Source organism: Hyperolius riggenbachi, chromosome 3 (assembly GCF_040937935.1).
Source record: "Hyperolius riggenbachi isolate aHypRig1 chromosome 3, aHypRig1.pri, whole genome shotgun sequence".
In the NCBI taxonomy this organism is placed as follows: domain Eukaryota; kingdom Metazoa; phylum Chordata; class Amphibia; order Anura; family Hyperoliidae; genus Hyperolius; species Hyperolius riggenbachi.
In genome coordinates, this window is record NC_090648.1 from 287,611,341 (window position 1) to 287,623,535 (window position 12,195).

The 12,195-nt window shown below is 38.6% G+C and overlaps 1 protein-coding gene across 2 annotated transcripts in view; it reads right to left on the bottom strand.

Annotated features, from left to right (window-relative positions):
• Positions 1-4,315: 4,315 nt before the first annotated feature.
• Positions 4,316-12,195, bottom strand: part of LOC137563690 (hepatocyte growth factor receptor-like) — a 221,673-nt gene continuing 213,793 nt past the window's right edge. For both annotated transcript variants that reach the window (XM_068276451.1, XM_068276452.1), the window contains exons 19-21: positions 9,998-10,163; positions 7,718-7,854; positions 4,316-5,625 (exon numbers count right to left, since the gene is read on the bottom strand). In XM_068276451.1, coding sequence (XP_068132552.1) covers positions 5,424-5,625; positions 7,718-7,854; positions 9,998-10,163 — 505 coding nt within the window. In that variant the 3' untranslated portion in view covers positions 4,316-5,423. The remainder of the gene's footprint in view (positions 5,626-7,717; positions 7,855-9,997; positions 10,164-12,195) is intronic.

Here is a 12,195-nt window from a genome sequence, read left to right on the forward strand (position 1 = left end):
TGTCCACCCTGCCCCCTGCCGTTGTCACTGCACCTGTCACTGCAGTGCCAGCAGTTTGTCCTCTTTCTTTCCTTTTTGTGATCCAAAATGTTATTATGTCTATGGCCACACAGCAGTGTAATTCGGGTGCCAGCGATCGCCGGACCCCAAATTATTTCTCCCTCCAAGTTGCTCCGACTCGAATTGAGGTTGTATGTAACAGTAATATCCTCCATAAGGATAGGACTGAAACATGTCATATATTACATAACCAGCGCTCTGTAAATTGTGGAAAAACTAGCAACTATTTTTTCTACTATTTACAAAGTGCAAATTATGTAAAACGGTCCATTTCTGTGGACCTAGGATGTAAGTTACACTATATGTTGTTGTGGTACATAAAAGGCTATTCAGTTTACTGGTTTACACTTAGAGCCTTTCTGTTATTGTATTGCTTTATATGCCTTCTGGGACGCCCATTGACATGAGGTGTATTTACTGATGAGAAGACGTTTGCTAAAATCAATGCTAAATACCTACCAGACATTTTCATGACTTTCATTGCTCCTCATCCAAACATCCTCTTTCTTAGTAAGAGTGCTATGCAGGTGCTAGATCCATTGGTGGGTAGCTGGCTACTGGGTGTAACTATGCAGGTGGGTGTGGCCATACTGTGTCATGGGCAGGGCCAAATGTACATAAATTTAGCAATTGTGTAATTCAAAGACAGCAGGCATTCCCAGCAAAACTTTGACTGAAGCCCCCTCTCCTTTAGAATAGTTTGTCAGTCTCAGACACAGTAACAGAATCGCCATCCCAGGTCTCCCATCCTTCTGGACTCCAGCCCAACTGACCATATACCTCTCTCTGTCTCTCACTCTCCTCCTCTGGACCGGTAGCTGTCTCTCTCTCTCTCTCTGTGCTCTCTGCTGGGCTAGCTCTGGTGTCATTCAAATGTCTTGCTAAAATGCACACGTTACACATAACATTGGTAAGAAAGGTATTTTTCAATTTTAATAGCACTTGGAAAATGATAAGAACACAAATATTTCACGTTTTAGCCGTTATACATTAATGTAACATTGTACACAGCCTTAAAAATAAACATTTATTATAAAAATATAAAACTTTAAATCAACATATCCAGTTACATCCTACACCAAATAAACTGTACAGCATTTAAGCGAAAAATTCCACAGGAACAAGCATTATTTTCCAGTCACAGTTTAGATGTCATAAACGTGCTGATCCAGTGTTTACTTTGACAGAATCACCAGGCTGTGTAATGCATGTCTATTGTACGGTATCTATATGTACATAGTAAAAATCTATTAACCCTTCGCACTCTCGCATGCAAATGTTCAAACAAATGCATTCACAGATTCACTCATCCAGGTACAACTGTTATCCCTACAGCTAAGTTAAAAGCCGGGGTCTTAGTTCACAGAAGAATGCATTCTTATGCTTAGTCACCTATACTGCGCAGAAGTACCCAGGTAAACATAGGTGTCCTAACTCTAGCCCTGTAACATGCATAGTGCAGACATGCAAACACATTCATTGCATCAAACCTATTAATGGATTAGGAGCACACATCCTGACGTCCTCTCCTGGGACAGATAGTGCATCTTACCAATCGCACAAGGGAGCTAACCTAATGTATCCATGTGCACCATGCACATACACCAGCATAAGCTGTGTGCATGCTGACAAACACATACAGGGGAAGGAGGGAGTGCACTGAATTAGACCCTAGCCACAGGGGTCAGTAACAAGAACAAAATACATATATCCAGGCACATCGCATCTAGTTAGGACATTAAATAAGTTAAGGAAAGGGAGATGCAATGTGCCTGGATATATGTATTTTGTTCTTGTTACTGACCCCTGTGGCTAGGGTCTAATTCAGTGCACTCCCTCCTTCTCCTGTATGTGTTTGTCAGCTTGCACACAGCTTATGCTGGTGTATGTGCATAGTGCACATGGATACATTACGTTAGCTCCCTTGTGCGATTGAAAAGATGCACTATCTGTCCCAGGAGAGGACGTCAGGATGTGTGCTCCTAATCCATTCATATGTTTGATGCAATGAATGTGTTTGCATGTCTGCACTATGCATGTTACAGGGCTAGAGTTAGGACACCTATGTTTACCTGGGTACTTCTGCGCAGTATAGGTGACTAAGCATAAGAATGCATTCTTCTGTGAACTAAGACCCCGGCTTTTAACTTAGCTGTAGGGATAACAGTTGTACCTGGATGAGTGAATCTGTGAAAGCATTTGTTTGAACATTTGCATGCGAGAGTGCGAAGGGTTAATAGATTTTTGCTGTTTTCTAGCCACACCCCCTTCAGCACCTCCCTTTCCTTAACTTATTTAATGTCCTAACTAGATGCGATGTGCCTGGATATATGTATTTAGTATATGTACATAGTGTGGCATCTATATGAACAGAAATGGTCCAAACGTATACAGTGCAACCAAACTTGTGGTCTACAAATGGGTTTGCCTGACAAATCAAACCTAGGAGAAATGAAACCTGTGTTTCTGCATTTGACCAATATGCTGGACCCATCCTGGATTTTATTGGATAAATTTGTATTTTTACACCCTAAACTGACCTCTGTTACTTCTGTGAAGTGAGTGTTTCCAGCACAAACATTGCACAATCTGCATGGTTGATTTCCAGTGTTTAATCACTCAACATAGAGTGTTACATTTGAGAAACATAATATAAAACAACATAAAGTACACCTTACTTAACAAAAGCTAACATAATATACAACCCAACTATATTAGCTCAACCATAACTAAATTTCTCATCTTGAATAGTTGCTGCTGGATTAAATCATAAATTGCCTATTAGCCTCACAACTCTCAGACTCTCTGTTGGTGAGATATTACCCCTAATACCATCTACTTGTTCCAGCTATGATCGACTGGAGGTTGCAGCAGATGAGATGTAATACACTGTGCTAATGACTGTAAGACTATAGTGGAAATTTACAGAGCTCCATGGGGTGTCATTAGACTGAGAATTAAACAGAGATATTTTTTTTAAGTTATACCTATTATTATATGTTGTCCTTCAAATATGCCTGTCAATTAGTTGGAGACATACTGTAATTGCAGAAACAGATCCAAACATAAGGCTTTCAGGGCCAACGACACGCATATTTAGTTTCTACATTAGTGAGCGAGTGGAAGATTATAGTATTAATATCAGTAATTTGATATTACCAATATTATGCTATTAATAGGCTACCGATTGCACCAAACTCGTCCTAATCTCTTCTTTCACACTAACCCTCCTACTGCCGCTACACTTAACACTGTCCCTCCTACTACTGCTATATATAACAATTTCCCTTCCTCTACCACTGCGCCAAACATTATCCCTCCTACTGCTAGTCACTGCTGCTACATGTACGCTACCACTCATACTCCTGTTACTCACTACTGCTAAACCTACACCTACACTGAAAAGGGAAGTTTAAGTGATACTTTAAAGATACTTCGATAGCAATATTTTGGTTATTATAAATCAATGCAGCAACTTCATTATTATTGTCCACTAGGAGAGCATATGATGAAAAGTAGTATAATTAAAAAGTATTAATATCCAACTTTATTATATAAAAATGCAAAATACTTGGGTAAAAAATACTTCTATATCAAAAAAGTTTCCAAGACACAAGGTTAATACTTCCAAGAGGAATCATACAATCTTGACAATTATGAACAAGAAATATTTTGTACACTTTGTTTGCATAGTAGTTCAGGCAACAACACTAGTCTATTTCGGGTGAATATCGACCCTTTATCAGGCCAAAGAAGATCTATAGGAAAAGCAATGGAAATAAGAAGAGGGATAATAGGCTACACCCCTCTTTAGCTGCCTATTATCCCGGGACAGGCCACTGGATGGTGCAGATGTACATTTGGTTTGTCCAAGTGCTTTACACTATATTGAAGGCCCAATAGTGGCATTTTGCACTTGTGCCCTCTTCTCGTTTCCATTGCTTTTCCTGGAGATCTTATTTGTTTTGCAAAGGCCTGATGAAGGGTCGATATATACCCGAAGTGGACTCGCGTTACTACCTGAACTGCTATGCAAACAAAGTGTACAATATATTTCTTGTTCATAATTGTCAAGATTGTATGATTCCTCTTGGAAGGATTAACTTTGTGTCTTGGAAACTTTTTTGATATAGAAGTCTTTTTTGCCCAAGTATTTTGCATTTTTATATAATAAAGATGGACATTAATACTTTTTAATTAATACTACTCTTCATCATATGCTCTCCTAGTGGACAATAATAATGAAGTTGCTGCATTGATTTATAATAACCAAAATATTGCTATCAATTAGTTCAGTTATTAATAAAACTTGAATGTGGAAAAAAAACAGAAAAATAATGGAGACAGTTCAAACTTCAGCTGTCCCCAGGCCCATGTAGGGCTGTATGACAATAGGTCCATGATACATGCACTGGTGATGTCACACTGATGCCCAGTGGTTCTCTGTTATGGTCATGAGCAGAAACAGCAGCACATGCCAGAGAATTCTGTATCCTTCTTAGCATAGTCAAATATTCTTTTACATCATGAAATGTCTTTACTAACAGTGTCAGGTACTGTGTATCTTTGGTCTTTATTTACCAGCCATGTGAATGTCTGCATCTGGTGCCTGGCAGCTGTACTGAGGCTACTAATGCTGTAATTGTAGTAATTTAACATACTGTATAATATTCATTCTTTGTACCATTTTTCTGTGTCATCTACATGTATCTTTTAACTGTTTTTATTGGTGCTACTTTTGTAGCGTGACCACTTATGATTTGTCCTCATCAGGAGCTTTTGATGAATAAATGTTTTATGACACTACTTTACTGATGTAATCCCATTAAGCTGTTAAACTGCAATCTGGTAGTTCTCTCTTCTTCATTATAACATGTTTTTTCTTAATTTATTGTCCATTCTTCCTCTCCAGTGTCCGAGCAAGGATTTGCACCGCTCACTCAGCTGGCAGCTATCTTCCTAGAATAAAGTGCTATACAGACAATAAAACATGACATACAGCTTCAACCTTGCATTGATTTGAGAAGGGTTCAGAAAACAGCTGTCCAACGCCCGCCATTAGTGACTGGGCTTATGTCTTAAAACTGTGCTCTATACTTGGCAACAATATCAGGGTTAAATATGAGAAACAAGTAACCTTTTTCAAACGTAACAATTAGAAATGTAGTTTACCATGTACCATCTTTTGTACAGTAGTCTGTAGTCACATTAATTAACATACTTCTGCTCGTAGTGCAATATAACAAAACTAAGAAGGAACGTCAACACAGTGCTGACGTAAAACATTGAAGAAGTACTTGGACAAAAAGGTCTGCTTGAAAACCAACAGTGAAATGTTCAGTCACTTGGATGGTTATAAAAAGTCACGTATCCACGCTGAACTCTGTGTTTCCTTCGGTGGGTGGATAAGGAGCAGAACATTTTATGTTGACATACGTTGTGTTGATAAGCACATAATGCTCTCCGATGAAAGTTGAGAAGAGAGATGAAATTTTTGAGACTAATTCCGAAAATGTTGGACGTAACTCAGGTTTTGGATGCCAGCATTTCAACATAACTTCAAACCTGTTTTTTTCCAGAAGAAAAAGCAAGTTGGCAAGAATTAGATAAACAGACATGCTAAACATTTTTCAAATGGTATCAGTATTAATTAAAGTAAGTAAGTAAACACAACATTGTTTCAGTGACATTAATAGTAATAATAATTTTTAATGACACTGCTACTGGTAATAAAAAATAATAGTGTTCCTTTGTTACTCCCTCTTAGAATGGTAGTGCCCGCTGTTGTTCCTATATTTTTCTTTATTGTTATAGATGCTCCCTTCATTGCCCCTGCCCCTTTATTGTGTGGTGTTATAGTAGTATTCTCTGCTGCCCCATACCGCAAAGCAGTTGTTTCAGCGCATGGCACTCAGCACCAAGTGCCAAAACTAGGCACCGCTATTGCAACAATGCTATACTGTACGAGGCAATTAACGTCCCTGGTGGTATGATTATTTCCAGATTCTTTTCACAAGCTTTCAGACTCTAAAAATCATACTGCTAGATAGATCTGCGCCAGCCCTGGACATTCCACACCTCCGATGGATCTAACTCTTACTGCTCAGAACTGTGGATTTCTGTCCCGAGCCTGACTCGGGGTTACCGCTAGGGAGGTTAAGGGTAATTCATGGTTCCTGCAATTGCTGGACCCCAAATTACATCTCTCTCCAAGTTGCAGCAGGAGACCATCAAGAGTGCTTTTGGTATCACAGAAAAGTAGGAAAAGATGCCGTTTGTGGGCTCTTGCCACCGTGCTCGATCAGTCTCAAATTGGTTTGAGGAACATCAGAGTTCAACCTGCTTCCATGGTCAGCTCAGTCCCCAGAACTCAATCCTATTGAGCATTTGTGGGGTGAAGTTGAAAGATCACTTCAAAGCTTGGAAACACCATCATCCAATCTCACCCACCTTAGAGTTGCCATTAGGTCAGTATGGGCCAACATTCCTCAGCAATGGTATTAGCATTTTCTTCCATCCATGCCAAGAAGAATATCAGCTGTGATCAGAGCTAAAGATGGACCAGCTTGTTATTATAGGATGTCTCTAATTTTTTGGCCACTTAGTGTATTTTCTAATGTAATATTAAAATTCACTTTTAGTTTTCCGTCTTTAGCCAGCTATGATTTTCCAGATAAATGATCCAAACACATGCTCTTTTGAGGACTTTGCAGTGAGCACTACGCCCAAAATGTGTCGCAGAGTCTGGACAGTTCATCAGTAGTTATACCCAGTTAGCACTTACTGTTCAAGGTACTTAGTCAGAGGGGATTTGTATTCTTTTCACCAAAGTTTAGATTTCCTTTGAAATTTTACACCAGTAGCTTGCAGTGCAGCCTTGGAAGAAGAAGGTGTGCTTTTTGTATCTCAGTGTAGTTGGGTACCCCCACTTGTAGGGCACTGTAACTCACTGCTTTAAAAACTGTGCTACAATACTCTCCAAAGTGACACAGATGTGTTACTGTGATATCCCTAATAATGTTTAAAGAGACACTGAAGCAAAAAAAAAAAATATTATATCATGAATTGGTTGTGTAGTAGGGGTAATTACTAGAATATTGGTAGCAAAAAAAATATTCTCATATATTTATTTTCAGTTATACAGCTTTTTTTTTTTAATAACATTCTCTAATACTTGCAGTTTACACATTACTCAGCGTTCTAAAAGTTTTTGCAGAACAGGCAGTGAACTTTTGACCTGTCCTGAACTGTTTTCTGCAAAAGAAAAACACAATACAGCAGAGATAACCTAATCAGAAGTCAGAGCTCTCCATGACTTTCGAAGATGCAGAGCTCAATGGCTATTTGCATAGATAACAACTGGAGTTTCTTAACTCTTCCTGTACTGGAAACAAATATTAGACTTATGTCTCTGCTCCTAATGCTTTATTTCTTAGCTGTACTACACAACCAATTCATTATATCATTATTTTTTTTTCGCTTCAGTGTCTCTTTAACATGCCACCTATGACATGGCAGAAAAAAACCTAAGCTGCCAGTAATACTAGAAACGTGTCTTCCTGTAGTATACCTAAAGCATGTGCTGTAAGTATGCCAAATCTCATTCTTGTATATTTATTATATGTTAATCATCAGCATATTTAGCTGTAATACTTACAGTGGATCAGGACAGTATTCTGGTTGTAGAAGTCTTCGACCTTCCAGTAAGTAGACAGTTATATCAAAAGAATTAACATCTGGATATGGTGGTGCTCCTCTTGTCATTAACTCCCATAACAGAATGCCAAATGACCACTAAAATAAATTACTGGCATTAGTAATGGTTGACACAGCATAAATAGCACTCTGCTTTTTAAAGACCAAAATGCAGGAAACTCTCAAACAGCATTTTGCTGCCACTACATAGGCAAAACATATCACATAATATATCAATGAAGAACAATGAGTAAATAAATAGCAAATAATTCCTTCATTTCCCTAAAAAAGCCCGGCATACATCTAGAAGAATCACAATGTTACAGTATACCTATCTCTATTATATATCTATGTACATTTAATAGGTTTTAAACAGCTCTGGCTGCATACCTGGCTTTTCAGGTACAGAAAGGAATGATTGGAATGATTGTATAATTACAGACCTGAAGTATCGACATTACCTCTTGATCACTTGAAGCTAAATATTTGCAGATGCCATCTTTTTTGAGAAGTCAAAGTATTTTTGTTTTCTTTTGGCCACAAATCCTAGTGGTTCTGCCTGGGCTCTGGCATGGCTTATCTAAATATCCTGGAGAACCTTATTGGGTATAATGTAGATGGACTGCTAAAGGAAACCTAATGTGAGACTTGGTGCCATTGCTGACTGGTTCAGAAAGAGCATGCAGATCAGGTTGTCTGACTTTGCTTTTGCTCCACTGGCTGCAACCAACTTTTAGGTCAGTGATTCAGAAACCACCGAACACAAGCCATACATGAATGCCAAGTATCCAACATTTTTTACATGAATTAATGGCAGCCTCCGACTTTCTCTAACTTCAGGTTACACTTATACCAATCCACATACTGAGAGTGAAAAAAGACAGTGTGTCTTTTTAGGAGAGGTGCTACCGTGGCACACAGCAAGTCTTGATTATTTGTTTTATATTCAAACTCAATCATTAAAACTAATCAGTTTATTGTGACCTATTTTAATTTAATTTTAATTGTGTTCTGAATAAAATTGCAAATTGCACAAGTGCAGTCCAAACCTATTTTGCATTGTTAAGTCCACATACTCCATAGCTGATGGTAACATATGTTGAGCTGACAGATGAAAATTTGTGCATGCATTTTGATGACTACTTTTAAGTTCATGAATCTAGTGGTCACATGACAGCTCAGCCCCTGCTTCAAACCCCAGTGTGTCAGGTATCACTTCATCTCTATGGTGGAAGACAGAAACCTGCAGTTTTTTAGAGAGTAAAACAGAAGAATGATTTTTTTGTTTATTTCAGCTGTTACTCGGGTGCTTTTATTCCACAGAGTTAGACTTAAAGTTGTCTTTCTTGTCTCCGATCATATAAAACTAGCGATTGAACAGAAATACAGTGTATAACAATTGTCCTTTGCAATTATTAGAACTCTGACATCCTGTCTCCAATGCTAAGCATAGTGCTGTTTGCGAAATACAAATGACATTTCTTTGTTTTCATGCACTCCTGTGTCTTATAGAATCCCATAGTAATATTGTATGGCAGCATATAACATTGCACAGACACATTCCCAGATCTCCAGTTTCACTTAATTTAACAAAGATGTTTTATGAAATGTGTTTCTGACAGAGGGTTTGACCTGTATCATGTCTACATATTGACATGGAGAACAGATGTGTAATGGACATTTTATTACAGTGTTACATAAGTAAGTTATAAATTTAAGTTCAATTGCTTGTTGTGGCAATGGGTAAGATGAATAAAACTGGTCAAAAAATTGTGTACAGTATACAGTATGCCCATAGCAACTAGCCAGTAGTGTGGAGATAGTTTCTTAGAATTGGTTGGTGGTTGTCCCATCCTCCTGACAGATCTCTTAAAGTGTACCTGAGCCGAAGCTCGGGTACAAAATTAGATATTTACCTCAAGAGAAATGAAAGCCTCAGGATCTTATTGAGGCTTCCCTCAGTGCTTTGATGTCCCCCTTTGCTGAGCACGCCCCAACCCCCTCCCCCGGAAGATTGGCAACAAGGCATTGTCACCACATTCGCAGTAAGCCGCAAAGCTACTGCACGGCCGAGCTTGTATCAGCAGAGGAGCGTGGCCCCATTGTGGAGGGGTAAATATCTATTCTTGAACCTGAGCTTCGGCTCAAGCCCCGTTAAGGGATTAATGCTCTGTCATAGTGATGGGCATAATCCCATACAGACAAGTAATGTGACAAATACTGGGCATGACGCCTCACTTACCACATCTGATTTAGTAGTGAACTTCTGTGTCTGCAGGCTCTCCAGTGCCATCCACTTCACTGGAAGTTTTGCTCCAGTTTTATTGTGAACGCTGTAGTATTCTTTTTCATAAACGTCTCTTGCCAGGCCAAAGTCTGCAACTTTCACAGTGAATGTCTCATCAAGCCTTCCAAAAAATAAACAACATGAGTGAGACAGGGGAAGACAGATTGGTGCATTTTCAACATTAATTAAAAGATATTTGAAGAGTCCTTTCAATACAGTTCTACATATTCTACAAGTATTCTACATATTCTACTTATGACTTGATTGACATTATAGCAATTGTGTTGAGTGAAAGGACAACCATTCAGGTGGATATTCTGTCATCCAAATGGTTTAAATTACAACAGAGCAATTTAAAAGTCTGTCAACTGGTAAAGAGACTCTTACACATTCCCAGTGTGCCAGCGGTGGTGTAACTACTAATTACCGAGGAGTTGCTCCCTCACAGCTAAAAGAGTAAAGGAAGCATTGGGAAGGAGGAGTCAAACTTTATTCTCCCCCCCCCCCCCTCTCAGAGCTTTCCCTACTGCACTCCATGGGTGCATGGCATCAAGTGACACATGACTCGGGAGCAGGACACAGGTGGTAATGGGTGACTGAAACAAAGAGGAGGATGGATTGAGCTCAGTGCTGGAAGAGGTAAGATACTTACTGGTACCACCACTGAACTACTCTCTATAAGGGGGGGGGGGGGTGGAGAGGATCTCACGGTGGCTAAACACAGGCTAAACACAGTATGCTATGGGAGAGTAGGATGGGTGGCTATGCATGTTATGGGTTTGAAGGGAATGGTTGTAAGTCTGAAGTCACAGTGCTCCTAATCCAGTCAGGCATCAACGTGCAGCCTCAGCACAGTGGTTGTTTAGTCAGAGTCAAAATGCTGTCTCCGAGTGGTCACAGTCCTCAAGGTGCACTCGCAATTAAGAATTATATTACAATTATAAAAAATAAACAGTTTTAAAATGCAAGTTTGCTGCATGAGGTAAAGATGGCACTCTGTGTATGGGCACAGTGTTTATTGAACTGCTGATAAGGGGCAAAAGATTTCTGTACATTCTGTGAACAGATCCCCCCACCAGGAGTTTATATTGGTCAATTTAAAGGAAGTCCCATTGCCATGAATCAGGTGGATTTGTTGAAAATGAATATGGTATACTATTCCACAACCATACATAACATCAATCTTGCTAGCTAGGTATGCGATTGTGAGGTCTGTGTTACAGCACTAAAAGTTCTCGAACACATTGTGAATTTGCTTTTTTTTTTTTGCAAATCAGTTAACATACCGTCATTTTTTTTCTCACTATCAGAGAGTCACAGCAACAGTTAAATGGTGTAAATAAACGGAATGTTGTATTTCTTCCAGCTGGAAGAATTTGGAACAGTACCTCATAATTTGTGACGCCTGTAGTTCACATTAAAGTACATAAAAACAAACTGAAAAGTGCTTTAAAATGCTTAGGTATATTTTAAGAAAAGTTAAGATATTATTCTTGGAATTCCCCCTAAATAACTTTGTTATAAATATGTTAAGATTGCAGCTAGTTCTCATAAGTCAAAAAGTAACAAATGTTAGGAAAAACCTGATAAAAATCTCTTAAAATATAAACCATGGAAAAAAATCAGTAATTTTTAGATACTGATGAATGTCTGGAATAAGATAGTGGAAACAGAAAGGATAATAATTTACTTTTTCTGCTTTAATACTGATACAGTTTCTGAATAACGTTACAGATAATGTTGAGTTATTACCACTAGTATCATTTCCCCAAGGATGTTTACATACTAAGTGCACTTACTACCATTATACAGGCTATAGGACTATCTTACAAAATAATCAGTTATCATACCATTCTAGTTTTGGACTAGAAAATGACTGTGCTTTACAGGAATCAATTCAAGATCCCACAGTACTGCAAGGCAAGAGTGGGAATAATTCAGCCACAAAGCAGGAGAAAATCTTTTCTTCAGGGATTAATCATTTAGACAAAATAGAAAGATTATAGTGAGATTAGGGTTAACGCTAGGGAAATTTAATCTTAGAGAAGTTTGAAGGTCAGGGTTAGGCATACAGTAAAGGTAAGGGTTAGTGTTATGCATCTTGAGGGTTAAGTTTAGATTTCAGTACCCAAATTGCTATAAGATATATAATG